The 15,161-nt window shown below is 37.6% G+C and overlaps 1 protein-coding gene across 16 annotated transcripts in view; it reads right to left on the reverse strand.

Moving 5' to 3' along the window:
* The window catches only part of DLG1 (discs large MAGUK scaffold protein 1), a 143,655-nt gene that overhangs the window by 115,431 nt on the left and 13,063 nt on the right, over positions 1-15,161 (reverse strand). For 15 of the 16 annotated variants that reach the window (XM_039380896.1, XM_027738092.2, XM_027738094.2 and 12 more), the window contains exon 3: positions 13,195-13,361. In XM_039380896.1, the coding sequence (XP_039236830.1) occupies positions 13,195-13,361 (167 nt within the window). Of the gene's footprint in view, positions 1-3,320; positions 3,884-13,194; positions 13,362-15,161 lie in introns of those variants that run through there. The other variant, XM_027738113.2, reaches the window with a different exon arrangement.

Consider the following 15,161-nt stretch of genomic DNA (forward strand, 5'->3'; position numbering starts at 1 on the left):
TCAAGTTTATACATAAAAGCTTAGATTTTAACTGTTTCTGTTTTCACACAATTGCCTCTCATATTTTATTTCCTACCAACATTGGAGCTTTCAGGTTTTATCCACACAGTAGCTTTAAAAGGTTAAAACTTGAATTGCAACATCTTATGTTTTTTCAAGCACTTGTCAGATCACATCTGGAATATAGGATCACGTACACTGGAAAGCCACCAAGATGGTCTTGGCAGAAGCACAACGAAGAAAGGTTCAGGGAACTGGTCTTCTTCAACACAGAGAAAGGTGCTTGGCAGGAGCCTCTTAATGTCTAAGAGGAGACTTCCAAGAAAACAAAACTTGGCCCATGTGCACAGCAGGAAGAGAGACTACTTCAAACTGAGACAGGGCAAGGGGGTTTACAAAACCCAATCAAAGCCCTAAATGACCTGGTCTAAGTTGATGCTGCCTCTGCTTTAAGCAGATGGTTGGATGAGATCACTGCCAATGCATATTCCGTTATGCACAGCTCACTTAAATTGAAGGAAATTCCAAAAACTGACAATAACAACAGCGGGACCTTGAACTACAGAGCCATGCACAACCAAGTGAGGAAATCTGCAAGAATCACAAATTCAGTGTCACCTTTCCCAGTTCAGCCACACTGGCTGTAGCTGAGCTCCTGTGCTCAGGCACCTCACAGCCACAGCACGGCGCTCACCCAGAACAGAAGTAACCCAGAATTTATGAGGTCTCACAGCTTAAGTTTAACAACTTGGGAAAAAACCCTTCATCTTTCTCCCTTAGTAATAGGTTGATACATCATAACTGCTTCCCCTGTCCAGAGATACCTTGTTTCTGACAGTAGCCAAAACCCAGTACTGGACTACCCAGTACTGCTCTGGTGCAGCCCAGGATACTTCTTAGTGTTTTGGAATAAAAATGGTACAAAGCAATCGTTCTTTCACACTAGTCAGACTAGAAACATTATTTAAAGCAATTTTACATCATTTTCATTTTAAATTCAACTGTTTTACTGGAAGTGTACTATGGAACAAACAAGCTAAGAATGACTGCTCAAAAATAGCTTTTTCTAGAAAAATCAATGGGTTTTCATATTCTGTATTTTTAAATGCCATGAACTCATTTAAAACTGTGACTTAAATAAAATTCATTACTGTAAGCTCAGCCCACGTGCTTGCTCTTAATAGTATCCATGGTTGCAGTGATGCAAATTTGCCTACCTACATCAAACCAAATGTGCCCACATAAAGAGAAAAAAATACTGTATTAATCAGTACTCTTTGCACTGGATTTGGGCAAAGTAAACCATTTAGACCTTTGAAGACAGGACAGAAATTAGTTTAAGGACCTGTTCACCCATTGTGACTAGACCTTAATTCCGAATTAAGCAAAACAGAATTATCAAAGATCAAATTATGAAAGATTTCTCAAATTCATTAGGAAATTCCTCTTGCTGGCCAAATCCTTCTCTTCCATAGTCAGAAATAAAGAGTAACAATGAATTGTTTCAAATACTCCTCCACTTAAGGTGGAGAAAGGGGAAGCACTTAAACACTATTACTAATCTCATCACACATTGCTTAATGCTGATTTCAAAACTGCCTTACTTACATGCATCGATTTTCCTTAACATTTGAAAAACAGGCTTATGCACAAAACCAAGGAACATACTTTTCATTAGACTACAACTTCCAAATAATCAGATACCGCACTACAAAGGAAAGCAAACAGTTCTTTTATAAGCCCCACTTTACATAAACAGCTTTAGTTAAAGCTACAAGGTACTACAGCAGCATTTAGTTAAATGAGGCCAAAACTTCACATGAAGCAGGCAGGAAGGATTAAGTGCTGATACCTCCAGGTGGAAATGCATGAGCAGTCTAAGCCCATGTAAGACTGTTGTGCAGAGATGATCTCTCCCCTGCAACATTTCTGTGAGCAGTCTTACCTCCTTAATACCTATAGAGCTAAGTTCATCATATTAAAAAACAACTTTTTTTTTTTCCTCAGAATATGTCTTCTGTTGGCTTAACTTGCCAATATAAATTGTCTCTCTGCTCTTAGACAAGTAGATATGGGAAGGTGAACAAATGCACAAAATCATAAAAATGACAGATCTAGCCCTCTCTTAAAATGAGTACAATAAAATTAAAGTACATATCAATATAACTGAAATCAAGCAATTAATATCCAATCCCAATCTCATTGCACAAAAGAGAATATTCCAAAATAAATAAAGCAGAAATGCCACAAATTAATGTTATCACCCAAACGTGATTTAAAAAGATATGTTTCACTTCCAAAAAAACCCCAGCAGTTCAGACACAAGAAAGACTCCTTTGCTGGTGAGAGACAAGGTAACTTCACTCATTCCAACCAGCCTTTGCTTCCTTGTGTCAAACAGAACTGGGAAGCATCTTGAACTTTTCTTTTATAAAAGCTATCATTAAATCCACCAAATATTCTCAAAGACGTTCAATTTTATTATATTTCTTGAGAAGGATGTTTGTATAAACAAGTTTCATGCTTTCAGATTATCCAGAAGAATGCCAGAAGTCAAAGTAATTTGTAAAAAAAAAAAAAAAATTAAACCAGAAACTATTTAAACATCCAAGGAATAGGGAACAATACAGAACAAGTTTACCACTTGAATAAAAATAAAAAGCCTCCACAAAAACAAACTCATCAAGTCAATATTTCACAAGCACACTACTATTACATTCTGTTTATGCATTAGATTTTCTCTTTAGCAGTTACAAGTGGGGAGTATTAAAAATGAACATACATAAAACTTTATCCTAGCACAGAAGTAATGACACTAAGTGATCTGGGTATTTTCATCTCAAAGCAGCAAAATATCAATAATAAAGCATCTTGAAATATATCCATCCCTAACAGGATTTGCCATTCATCTTCTTCTCTTTGATCATTATTTTAAACATAAGGTCACATAAAACATTATTTGGAATTCCTCATTCTGAAATAAAAAGCAAACTACTATTTTAGCATGTTTAAAGAGAGTGAATTTTTATAGAAGAGAGTCTAACTGCAGAATGAGAAAATAAATCATTCTACTACACTTGAATTTTTCCATATGTGCATAATTAGCTCTTCGAAGAATTAACATCTATGATCGTTCTTAGCAACAACTACAGAATTTATTTAGACAATATCTGCGGTTTAAAGTTAAAAAATCAACACTAGAAAACCACCAAAACATTTTCATTAAAGAAAAAAAAAACCTGGAAGATTCGACAAAAACCAAAAGATTCAACAAGAACTTCAAAGATTATAGGCATTAATCAAAAGCTTTATTATCTTACCTTTGTTGTTACAATGCATAAGCAATCCATCGTTTCAGCATAGCAGGTATCTTTCCAAACATTTAAAAAGGTTTATTTTCAATCACAGCTAAACACCATCTCAACAGAACGAGAAAGAGCAGACTTATTTAATAGTCAAAACACTGGAGTGAGTGCCAGGTTTCCCTTCGGATTCATTCAGAGGTAGAAACAGCGTGGAGAAAAAGCAGCAGGCTAAAATAAAATGCTCTAAGTTTCATGGAAGATTCTTAACCTACTTTGATTATCTATGTCTGAAAAACTTAAATGTATCCTTGAAAATATCCTACAAAAGATGTCAAATCCTGTTCCATCCCAGTTAAGTACCTCCTCGTATTCTATTTCATATACTCCTCTTTCAGGATTACCTAACACATGAGCATCACAGGGAATCATTTGATGAAATGCAATACAAAATTATTTTACAGCAGAAAATCTCAATTCAGCTTTTCTTAGCTGGTTACAATTTCTAAAATGAAGCGTTTGTTCAAAAATAGTTTTGGTTGCAAACAAGTATTTCTCCTCTAACGTCATTTCAGCATTTGCAGACTGCAAAATAACTGATTTCCTAAGCAGTAATGAATGGAATATTCCATGTAGAACAGGGAGACAAGAAAGTGGCAAGGAAAGAGTAATGCATATTGCAAGAGAAACCCTATTTTGAGCCTTGAATTAACCTAGAATTTCATTTCCTTTTGTAAGGCTGTAATGCAGTGACAAGGCAAGGTTTGTATGTGCAGGCATTGTCTCCTCAGTCTAATTAGCACGGCTGGGGAAAGTCTAACACTTGGGCACAAAAAAACCACAACATCTTCGTACTCTGAAACACCAACCTGACAGTTTCATACATTGGTAAGAACCTTATTACATTAATTTCCCACGAGAGGCACTGAAAGCAAATGGTCAACTCAGTTTCCACCCTCTTGTCCTAGGAGGTCTCCTGCTACCACCTTTGCTGCAAACACAGTGAAGTATATTGAAAAAATTCAGTAAGTAAATTCAAGCTATTAAATCTTATCTGCATTATTTTGCTTTTAGCCCAAGATGTACAACTAGTGACATTGACTGTATATTGCATTGGCAAACAACTCTAGAACATATTAAATGTGTATCAAGAGCATTCCCTTTAAGCTTTCTGCAACTTTGCTCCACTTGATTCCCTGGCTCTTCTGGAGGAGAAGGGGGGGCAGATTGGTATGTAAGGAAACTATTCTTCCCAAAATTACACATTTTATTTTGCAGGCAGTTGTTACCTTTATAGGACAAACTGGAATGGAACTTTAAGATAAATCTTCTACTATTCAGCAACTAGAGGATTTTTAACTTGTGCAACCAAGTCAAGCCAGAGATATTTTTTATTTTTACACTGTCTATAAAATCTGTGAAGAATTTCTACTGTGAACACCAAGGTGAAGTTCTCACTGCTACAAAGCACCAGTGGGAAAAATATATGTCTTTCAGACTGGTAAGGCTGAACTCAGACAGAAGGCTAAAAGTTCTAACTTCAAAAAGCAGAAAAGCACCAGTTAAGCGGATGGAACATTCCTCTGTCAGAAAAGGTGGGGGTGATTACTTTCACAGCTGAATGCACACAAGGTATCCCACAAAGAAATTATCCTTGCATTTACCAAGTCTTGTTTTGGGAAAACTGTAAGGTTCAGAGAAATTAACAAAGTGTAAGTATCCAAAAAGTTAAGGGACACTAAGCAAATACATTTTTCGGTGATTTGGCACATGTCCAGTGTCCAGCCCAGAAACATCTTCAATGACCATACAAGATATGAAGTCAGTCCAAATGTACGTTTCTGGCACAAATCTCCCTAGGAACCCCAACAGCACACCCAAACTTGGCTTGTCCCTCATGTTCAGTCTATGAAGGGCAAAGATTAATGATACCTTCTCAGCACTGAAATTTCTCTGTTGGTTCAAGATCAAGCTTTCTGCAGACTAATCCTGTCTACAACCAGCGTATGTTCAGAATCAGTCACTTCTATTCCCCTCATTTTTATGTTCTCTTGCCTTCTCTGGGACTCCTTCAGAACTAAGTATCATTATCATGCCATTTTTAGCCCTCCCACTCACTACCATCCTTCCAACAAGGCCCGTTAGTCTTTCCACAGTAAGCATGTAACTCCCTTTGGGCTGCCAATGCAGACTACAAGACGTAGAAAAGAGACCTTTCCAGAAAGGTGAGGAAAAGGCATTTCCTTGCTGAGGATTTGTGGATCAGGCTGCTCATCAAGAACAGGCACACTAAACACTTCAGAGCAGAGGGCACAGACAAAGTCACCTCATAACAAGTGTGCCTGAAAAGCAGTAATGCATCCACTGCATTACAGAGCAGAACAGCTTGTACAACCAAGGTCCATTAGAGCCCTTTACCAATCACTGCACCGCTATGATGGATTAAAAGTCCTGGTACCTGTGTACGTGGTTCTCTCAGGACCCATCTTCAGCTACCCATGTCCACAAACAGGAAAAGAGATGGCAATCACACGTGCTATACAGTAGAGTGAAAAACATAGGGCATAGATAGATAAGCACTCAAAGAAGAGAGCACTATACATAAAAAAAGCCTTTCCTAGTCCAAAAGCAGTTTCTGCACACTTTTCACTGGAAATACCTCACATACAAGAAATAAACATTCAAAAAAGATTGACCAGGACTCAAACCTTCAGGCAGTTTAGCATTCTCATAAGAAAAAGTAATACAGGTTTTTGAAGAAGAGTTACAGGACTCTGTGAATAAGCAAGTATGTGTTAAATTTTGCAGCTCAGAAGAAACAGTTTTTTCAAAATAAGAACTAAGTAAGGAATCCAGAACTAAAATTACTGTAAATAATAATAACTTAGAACCATCTTTCCTTGAAATTCTATTGTGAGAAGCAACAGAGAGATTAAAGAACACACCAAAACTTGAATCAAAATAATGAAATGTATGAAAAGTCACATGTTTAGTGAACTGAAGACTAAGATGTTTCCACATAGTGCTGTTAGCCATTAAAATCGCTGTTATTCTACTGAATTCGTAAGAAGCATTGCAATCTCTTCAATGTCATTCATATTTACTAAAACCAAACCTTTCTGTCCCATCCGTTCCAAGTGATCTCAGTAACAACTATTCTATACAGCTTGGCCAGAAGGAAAAAGTGCATTTCCATCCACCAATATTCATGGCATTAATATTAAAAAACAAACACGATTCTCATGTGAGAAACACAAAGGCAAGGGATGGGTTTTTCTTGCCTTGAATTACCTATTAATTCTTTCAGGTTATGTTTGACAGTCACTTTTTACACCTTCACAGGCTTATTCTTTCTCTAGTGTGGGAGATTCTATCTACAAAGTCACCAGATAACTAAATAAAGGAGAATTCATGCACAGATAAACCATGCATAGAAATAAATCATGCCAATTAAAACAATGCCTTGGAAAATACTGATTTTGCAGATAAATAATTTCTTCATCTCTCCACAAATCTAAAAGCACATATGGTTACTTAAATGCTAATTTGCCCTCAGATTCTATGAGAACACCCACGTAACACACAGCTGTCACAGGTGTAACCAGAGCAGCAGGCTCAGCTCGGCTTCACAAGGGGATGGCAATTGCCCAACCTCAGCATACTTGAGGAGACATATCAAAGACTCAGCAAAGATCAAGCACTACCATCACTGCAAGCACTGAAATTGTGAGATGCTGTAGCCTAGTTTATCTAGGTACCTTCGAACCTGGCTGCAAGATGTCATTATTCTAAGTTTATAAAAAACATAATTAGATACCAAAAAAATAAAATTATGTGAATTTGTAAGTTCTGTATTTACTTCTGAATTGAGAAAGGTGCATTTTTAGAAATAGCAGATTTTTATTGCTTGTCTATGCATCCTGAACTGAGCACGACCAGAAGCCTGTCCCTGGAAGACTTTTTCAGCTGCAGTTCAAGACTTACATTCTTTTCTTTGTACAAACAGATCTCAAGAACTGAAGGCAAAATACAGAGCAAGCCAAATACCATTTCCCCTCTGTAAAGTTAACACAGTGAAAGCAAGGAGGCTCCTGAGTAACCCAGGACTATACACCATTAGGTGCTCAAATAAAACAAGCACGTCATGTTTGCAGAGGAGTTGAGATAAAAGACGGGCAATATGCACATACAGACACAAGCATAAAGGACCAGCATGGTTACAGGGAGTACAACAATCAGACACAGCATATCACCAAGCCAGCCAGTACTGAATCTCTATAAATATTAAGGCAAAGAAGGTATTTGAACACAGCACAATAGGTCAGGGATTTTCCCAGGAACAGTTTGTTATTACAACAGGTACGACTGACTTTGTAAAGGCCAGGTGAAGGTATTGCAGTTAAAATTCGGAAACAGAAAAACAGAACTAGAGTATCCTGCTGTTTTAATAACGTGCTCTACATATGCAGGTATCTCCTTCCAAGGCTTCCTCTGAGATCTTGATTAACTGCTTGATGTACCATTTCATTCTGAATACAAACTGCTACCGATCACACACAGTTATTTCACTAAAAACCATACATCCAAAATTCTTTCCTCCAGACTACATAAGCTTACCTTATTAAGAAGTTACACAAAACTATCAAAATCTTACAAAGGTTAAGATGACATTACTGCTTGCTTTGTAAAGAAAGCCAATTCCCACGTTGTAGGTGGAAAGAAGGTTAGCTTAACTTTATACCTTCTCAAAATATTCATGTTGACTACTCTTTGTCTTTTGACAGATACTGAGCAAACCTAACACAAGGCTGCAATATGCCTTAATAGCTAAGGAGGCAAACAGGAGCTGTATTAACAGAAACAGAGTCAGTAGTACCATAAAACTCTATTATTCCCCCTTGCTTGGCACTTCTAATAGGACATCTGGAATACTGCATTCCATTTTGGGCCCCCAGTATGACAAGGATTTTGATAACGTGGAACAACTTCTGCAGAGGGCCATGAAGATGTTGAAGGGGTTGGAAGACTCGACCCTTAAAGAGAGGATGAAGGCACAGGGCTCATTTAAGCTTTGAGAAAAAGTTGGGCAGAATCTAAAACATACCCTCCAGGTACCTACAGTGAGGTTATTCAAAAGAGAGAGCCAAATTCATGTTATATGATGGAAAAACATTAGAAACTACAAATAAATGGAGAGATTTCAGTCAGAAATAAGGAAAAGCTTTTTCACCATGAGGATAAGTCAAGCATTAAAACAGAGTGACCAGAAAAGTTTTGCAGTTCCCATTCTTGGAGATTTTCAAGGCTCAGCTGGTTGAAATCCTTTGCAATCTGATGGACCTCGCGGGTGATCCTGAATTATTTTATAATTCCAAGATGTTTATAGAGAATTTCCTTTCCGCTCTGCCTTAGTGACAAATTTTAGCTGAAATTACAGACAGATCAGCTGTTTCCTTACTTCCTCTTTTACTTTCTTTTCATGAAAAAAGAATTTGGCAACAGGCTTTAGAAGAGAGTGAGCCAGACAGGCTCTCTACATGCCAGACACTGAACACATGGGCACGTGCAGATGATGTGGAAACCACACATCATCACCACACATCAAGGACCAAAGTCCTTCAGCCACCATTACTCACTAAACACAGAGATGTGTTTGCCCAGCTGTAAGAGACTCCAGATTGAGTTCCCTCCCCTAAGGCAAAACATTTCCTTTGAGACAGTGTTCAGTGGGGGTTTTTTAACATCTCAAATTAATTTAGTGGGGCTACTTTTAACTCAAGCTAAACAGCAAACACTTTTTAACTTCTCAGATTTAAAATGATCACAATATTAAAACATATCCTAGAGATTTAAAGAGGAAAAAAAAGAATGTCACGAGACAACAATTTCTTAGCAATACACTACTCAATTAGGTCAGAGATTTCTATCACTAATTCAAGTTTCCCAGCGTATTTGTCAAACACAAACTGTCCCACCTACAGATGGCACCACAGATCACAGCAAACAGCTTCCAAGGCCGCTCCCTCCTGCACACACACAGCTCTCAGACCGTTCCCAGCGCTGAGATCTTGTTTCAGATCTGTTACCTTTGCCAGTGCACACCTCAGCCCAGTATTCAATGCACACAAGGAAAAGGTATGAACCATTCGTCCTTTTCAAATTGCACATGTAGGGTTTTTTTTTACTATTTCCTAGCACTGAAAGGATTAACATTCCTTTCCTGCTTATCGCTGTCTTGAGTCACTCTTCTGCCTTTTTTTTGTCTTTTTCTTTTTTTTTTCCATTATGTGCTGGAGATTGAAACAAATAAAACAGCTAAATAGGGTTCCAGGAAATATAGAGCATGGAAAAGAAAACAGATTGCTGTGAACAGGAAAACTTGCAGTCTGTAGCTCTAACTTTCTCTAATACACAACCTATGGGGATTACAAACTCCTGGTTTTTGATTCAGAAGTAGAAAGACAAAAACAGAATTAGGTTATGTCCCATTAGAAGTCCTCAGGCAACCTAAGCTTGTATACCACTATTCTATGTATATACACAAGAACACATTGCTAAAAAGTCATTCTCAAAGTCAGCTGTGTAGAAAGTTCTTGTAATACAATCCTTAATCCCTTTAGGGGAGCATTATATTCCCAGTCTCAAGCAGCTCACACATATACCATCAAAGTGTCAGTTGGAAGAATACTTACTTGGCCCACAGTAACCACAGCAAAAAGGTATCCTCAAGGTAAAAGAAATGGGGTTGAAATGTATTACTTCAAAGACTAACAATTTCCAAGCAAGAAAAAAATGTCCTATTCTTATCACCTACAGACTCACGGGCCTGGCAAGCAACAGGATACAGCTAAAATAATCTCAAAGTGCATCTGGTATGCCAATCTGCTTGTACCTGCTTAATGAACTAACACAGAACTGTACAGCAGCATTCAAAGCCTAAAAAGTGAGAGTCTGTTAAAAAAAATGGCTATGAACAAAAGTAGATTAAATATTAAAGTGAAGTCCCCCCCTAGTCTCTAATAAATTTCAGCAAGCAAAACAAATCATTAGGTTAAACACATGCTGGAATTGTTATGCCCTTGGGCTGATTAAAACCAATTATAAAATAACTTAAAAAAAAAAAGCTTAAGTAGCTTAAAAAAGCATACTATTGAAACCAAAATGCATTAAGTTTTACAGCATAAAAAGAAACTTTCATATGCTACACATAGCAAGTACGTGGAATATAAATTGTCAATATATAAGAATATATCCTCATAAATTTTATTAAATTTCAAAATATTGAGGAGGAGGTATCACCTTACAGGTATGTAAAGAAAAAAAAGTTACTGAAGAAGAAAGAATTAAGGCAAATAAAACATATAAGATTATATCTTTATGTAACAATTTTCATATCTATTTGAAAGCTAAACTAAGACATTCAGATATACTAGAAAGAGAAAATGAAACCAAAACTAACGTATCACTTTTGAAAATTGTTCACCTTCACAACTTAACATGGAAACAATATTCTAACTAATGAAATACAAGGTAACATTTACTGTAAGTGACCGAGACTGGGAGAAAAGTTCGCTTTCAATTTCATGTGAATGAGGATCAACACTAACACGTGCAACTATGCTTTTAAACACTGGCAGTAAATCTAAAATCCGACCTTCATATACTGAAGGTCAAACAACTGTGGCTTTCACATGATACTCAAGACAAAAAAAAAATCTGAAGGAAGACAGGTAGCTTTGTCATAAATGTTCAAATCTGGGCCATTTAAAAAAATAAAGTAACCCACACCAGAACAGGTTCCATTAGGTAACACTACATACCATGACCACCAGACTGTACTGGAGAAGCAAACAGTGCAGCTGAGAACAAACACATCTCTGGTGAGACTTCCCAAATCAGGCCATTCTTCCTTTCAATACATCAATGACCTTGCCATGACAAGGTGCCTGTTATCACTGGTGCAGTGTGAAGGACAAGTCCTTGTATTACTGGCAGCCTAACAGCACGTGAGAATAAAAACTAAAGATGCAACTTAGTAATTATATACACCCTCATGTACAATATAGAAAGATACAGGGAACAACAGTATCCTTGAGCTGATAAGTCTTTGTTACTATGGACATCTTGGTCACAAAATAAATAAACTTGTATACAACTGGAAACAGTTTCTGGAGGGGGCTGGCAAGTGAACAATCACAAAGCCTGGATTTATCAGTACCACTATTCTGTACTTCAGATGTCAGCAAGTTTCTCCAACAGGGGAAGCACAAAAGGTGCTACACTTGCAACATCATAACATAAATCTCATAGTGACACATCTGTGCTTCCCAGTCCCAGCTGCTAGAATTAGGAGCATATTTAGCAATAACAAAATGGTTTGGTAGGGGCATGAATCCTCAAGTCCATTAGACTGTTCTCAAGTGCATTATAGGGGGGAAAAAAATTAAGCCATTTAAGATGGTCATGCTGCCTCAGAAGACCTTCAGTAAGGGAGACTGCCATGTACGGCTCTGCACAGGATATTACCTTCCTTTTTCACATTTGCCTACAAATATATGAAAATTCTGCTTCCCAATTAAGTGTTCCATTCTTTTAAGCAGCACCAAATCTTTGCAGTCTTCTCTTCTTTTCAAGCTTTAGATCCTCCATGTCAATCTCTAAGCACTGAAGTTATACATCTTTTTTTGCACCATGGTACCTCAAATTTGACAGTATCTCCAGCAAAGCCTTATGCAGACCAAGTAGAACAGAACAGTTTTACAACACACTTACATCAATAAGGTGTTCTTTTCATCTATGTAATTTAACATCTATGTAACTCTTGCCCCTGGCTTGGCTGACCTTTCATCTACTGGCCATTTTTCACTTTCCAAAAGAACACAAGTCTTGGATTTCCTCTGTAGTTCTCTTTAAAGCATTCCTGATGTATTTCATACTAGATTCAATATAAGAAATTTGAGAAAAGGTACAATAAGCACAAGCACTTATTTTTCTTAACTGCACAAATTCATTAGCACATCACACGCTTCTGATCTGCAGCTAAGTGGACTCTCTTACACAGTCCAAACAGCCTCTAGCAAAGCTTCACTCACTAAGGCATCCTAACCCCTTTATCTTGCTCCTGAGCCTCCCTCCAGGCTGTAGCACCAGTCCATTGGCTGGTCTCTCCCAGAGCTCCTCCTGAGCTCTATGGCCAGTTCATGAAAACGGATCAGCACAGCCCTGCCCTCGGTTACAGAGACACTCAGACACCTCCTCCAGTGCTGTCAGTGTTCAGGGCACACTTGGAACAAAGTTCATCTCTTTGGGGACAAATAAGAGGTCTGATGCAAAAAAATTCAAGCAACATTATAACTTGAACTGGGGCAGGGAGATCTTGACTTAGTGAAAAATGTACATGAGTATGCATTTCCCTGCTCAGTTTTCTCACCAGTCACTAGTGACAACTGGCTGCACATAGTTTTCAAAAACAAGTCCTTCCAGAACATAGACATAGAAGTAGCAGGGAGTTTCTTATCAACAGACTGAAAAATTTACTGTTAGAAAGATACAGCCTCAGATTTCCCATATTACTAATGAAGTAATGACTCAAGAGTCACGAGTATGGATGGGTATAAACATACTAAACCTGGCAGCAAGGTTCCAAAATCAAAGCATAAATCCAATTTAATGGTCACTTAATGGTACATTTGACATCTGAGTTTATAAATTTTTGACTAAGCAAAATGCATACATGTTATTAAACACTTCAATAATTAAATCCCCTATGACTACTTAATAATGCACATTCTCTTTGAAAATTAATATTTTACAAAATGAAGGAAATGTAGAGAACAATGTTGAACTAATAGTCTCAACAAGAAAAAATAAAACAGAGACTTCTATATCATACCTCTACACTTGGGCTAAGGCTGCTTGGCAGTGTTTCTGATGTCACTGTTGTGCTTGGAAGGCTGGAGAAGTCCCAGGTATTCACAGGCTGTATTGGTTCAGATGGCTGAGAGTGATCAATGCATTTTGGATTGTCCAATAAGGTCACTTCATAAAATTCTTGAATATCTAAAGATGTGAAAAAATTGAGGTTAGGCTTTATAGTTACTACTATAATACTCTGACTTTAAGTACATCTTCCTCGTGAAAAACAAATTGGATACAGCTTCATCTGCCATCAGTAAATTCAGAGGTATCACCAACATCACATGAACCTCCTCCAGTGAACACACAACTCACTCTCTTACACCCACATCTCCCCATGTCCCCACTCACTTTGGGCCTCTTCCACCAACCCTGGTGGCACCATATGCAGCAGGAATGGCAGAAGCATATGGAATAATGGCCATGGAATGGTGGAAGGGATGGGTGTCTATGTTTCAAGTTCTGGTATACATAATTTCAACTAACGTAGCCTTTGGTTATCTGAAATCTATTTTTCAAGGGCAATATTAGAAGGTCTATTTTGTAGTATGTGTTTCAATTAAATGACCACAGAAATAGAAATACACTGATGAAATCAGCAAGAGAGAAGCTGTATGAAGTTAGGAAAGGGAAGATTGATTAGCATAGGTCATCATCTGCTTTTTCAGTCTCAGTAACAGAAATAGGATGAAACTTAACAGTACAAATTACAAGTCCTACTTACGAACTAGTAAACAGCTTTTTCCATACCTTTGAAGACTCAGCTGGAAACTTGCGGGAAACAAAAATTTGGCTGCCTTAGTTTTTTTATTGACATCTTATCCACTACATGAAGCACCAAAAAAACAGCACGATCTAAAGAAGCACCAAAGGTGTTTCTATGAAGTATAAGTGTATGAAACTTGCTACCACAACTGTATTCACATCCATAAATACACACATTAAAAAAAAAAAAAAAAATCTGAAAAGGTATAGGCTAAGTGAGGGGCAGATAAATGAAGTTGTCCTGTAAGGCTTTTAGTCTCTTATTCAAAGTAAAAATCTGCTAAACAGGAATTGCAAATTCTTGATTTTTAATTGTACCGACTTCATAGAATACAAACATACAAAGAAGCCAAAGAAGGAAATAGGACCCAACTACGAATAAGGAAGAGTCTAATCTGCAGAATTTTGTAGCTTTTCAGCAGCTGCCCAGAGTCAGTAACAGAGACACAATAACCAACTCCTTACAGAGCTGCCCCACAAAAGAAAGACCATACAACTGAGAGTTGCAACTACTGTTACTGGTATTCCAGTCTTAGGTGTTTTCATAGACATTGCACTTCTGCTCTCTACCAGCTCAGAAAACTGAAATTCTCAAATTCCACTCTCTCCTCTGAGCAAGAGTCAAATTCCTATCAACTGCTGACATTAATTTTTAAAGTTATACTTGCTCTTAGCGCTGCTGATTGGAAGAAATGGCAGGGAGGGTTGCAGAAGATGTTAAGTGACCTAGATATACAGGAGCAAAGCAGCCTAAGAGATACAAATTGCCTTTAAATCTATCTTCCACATTAGCTCCCTCAGTTGCAAATTTGTCTTGTAGCTGCATTAACATTAATACCTCAATCAAGCACATCGAGTAAAGATTTTTTTTCCCCCCAGTGGAGAGTACTTTGTATATTAAAATAGGCAGTGGTTTAAGTTGATTCTATAGCTGCAATCCACTGCAACCAAGCCAGGAAGATCACTACATTATTTATGGGAAGGGGTTATTTGTGCAACTGTTTTGCAACAGAAATCTAGGACACCGATTTTCAATTCTGCTACTCTTCTTTTAAGTCCCTGCCAGCCGAGGTAGCCATTTATTCATACTGCAGAATGACTGGTTTCAAACAGCACAGTGTTTCCCATACATCATCTCCACGTCTCTATAAAGGGCACCAAAATAGACTTGCTATTGAA

The sequence above is a fragment of the Pipra filicauda genome, unplaced genomic scaffold (genome assembly GCF_003945595.2).
Source record: "Pipra filicauda isolate LSUMZ 115617 unplaced genomic scaffold, ASM394559v2 scaffold206_size1356665_pilon, whole genome shotgun sequence".
Taxonomy (NCBI): domain Eukaryota; kingdom Metazoa; phylum Chordata; class Aves; order Passeriformes; family Pipridae; genus Pipra; species Pipra filicauda.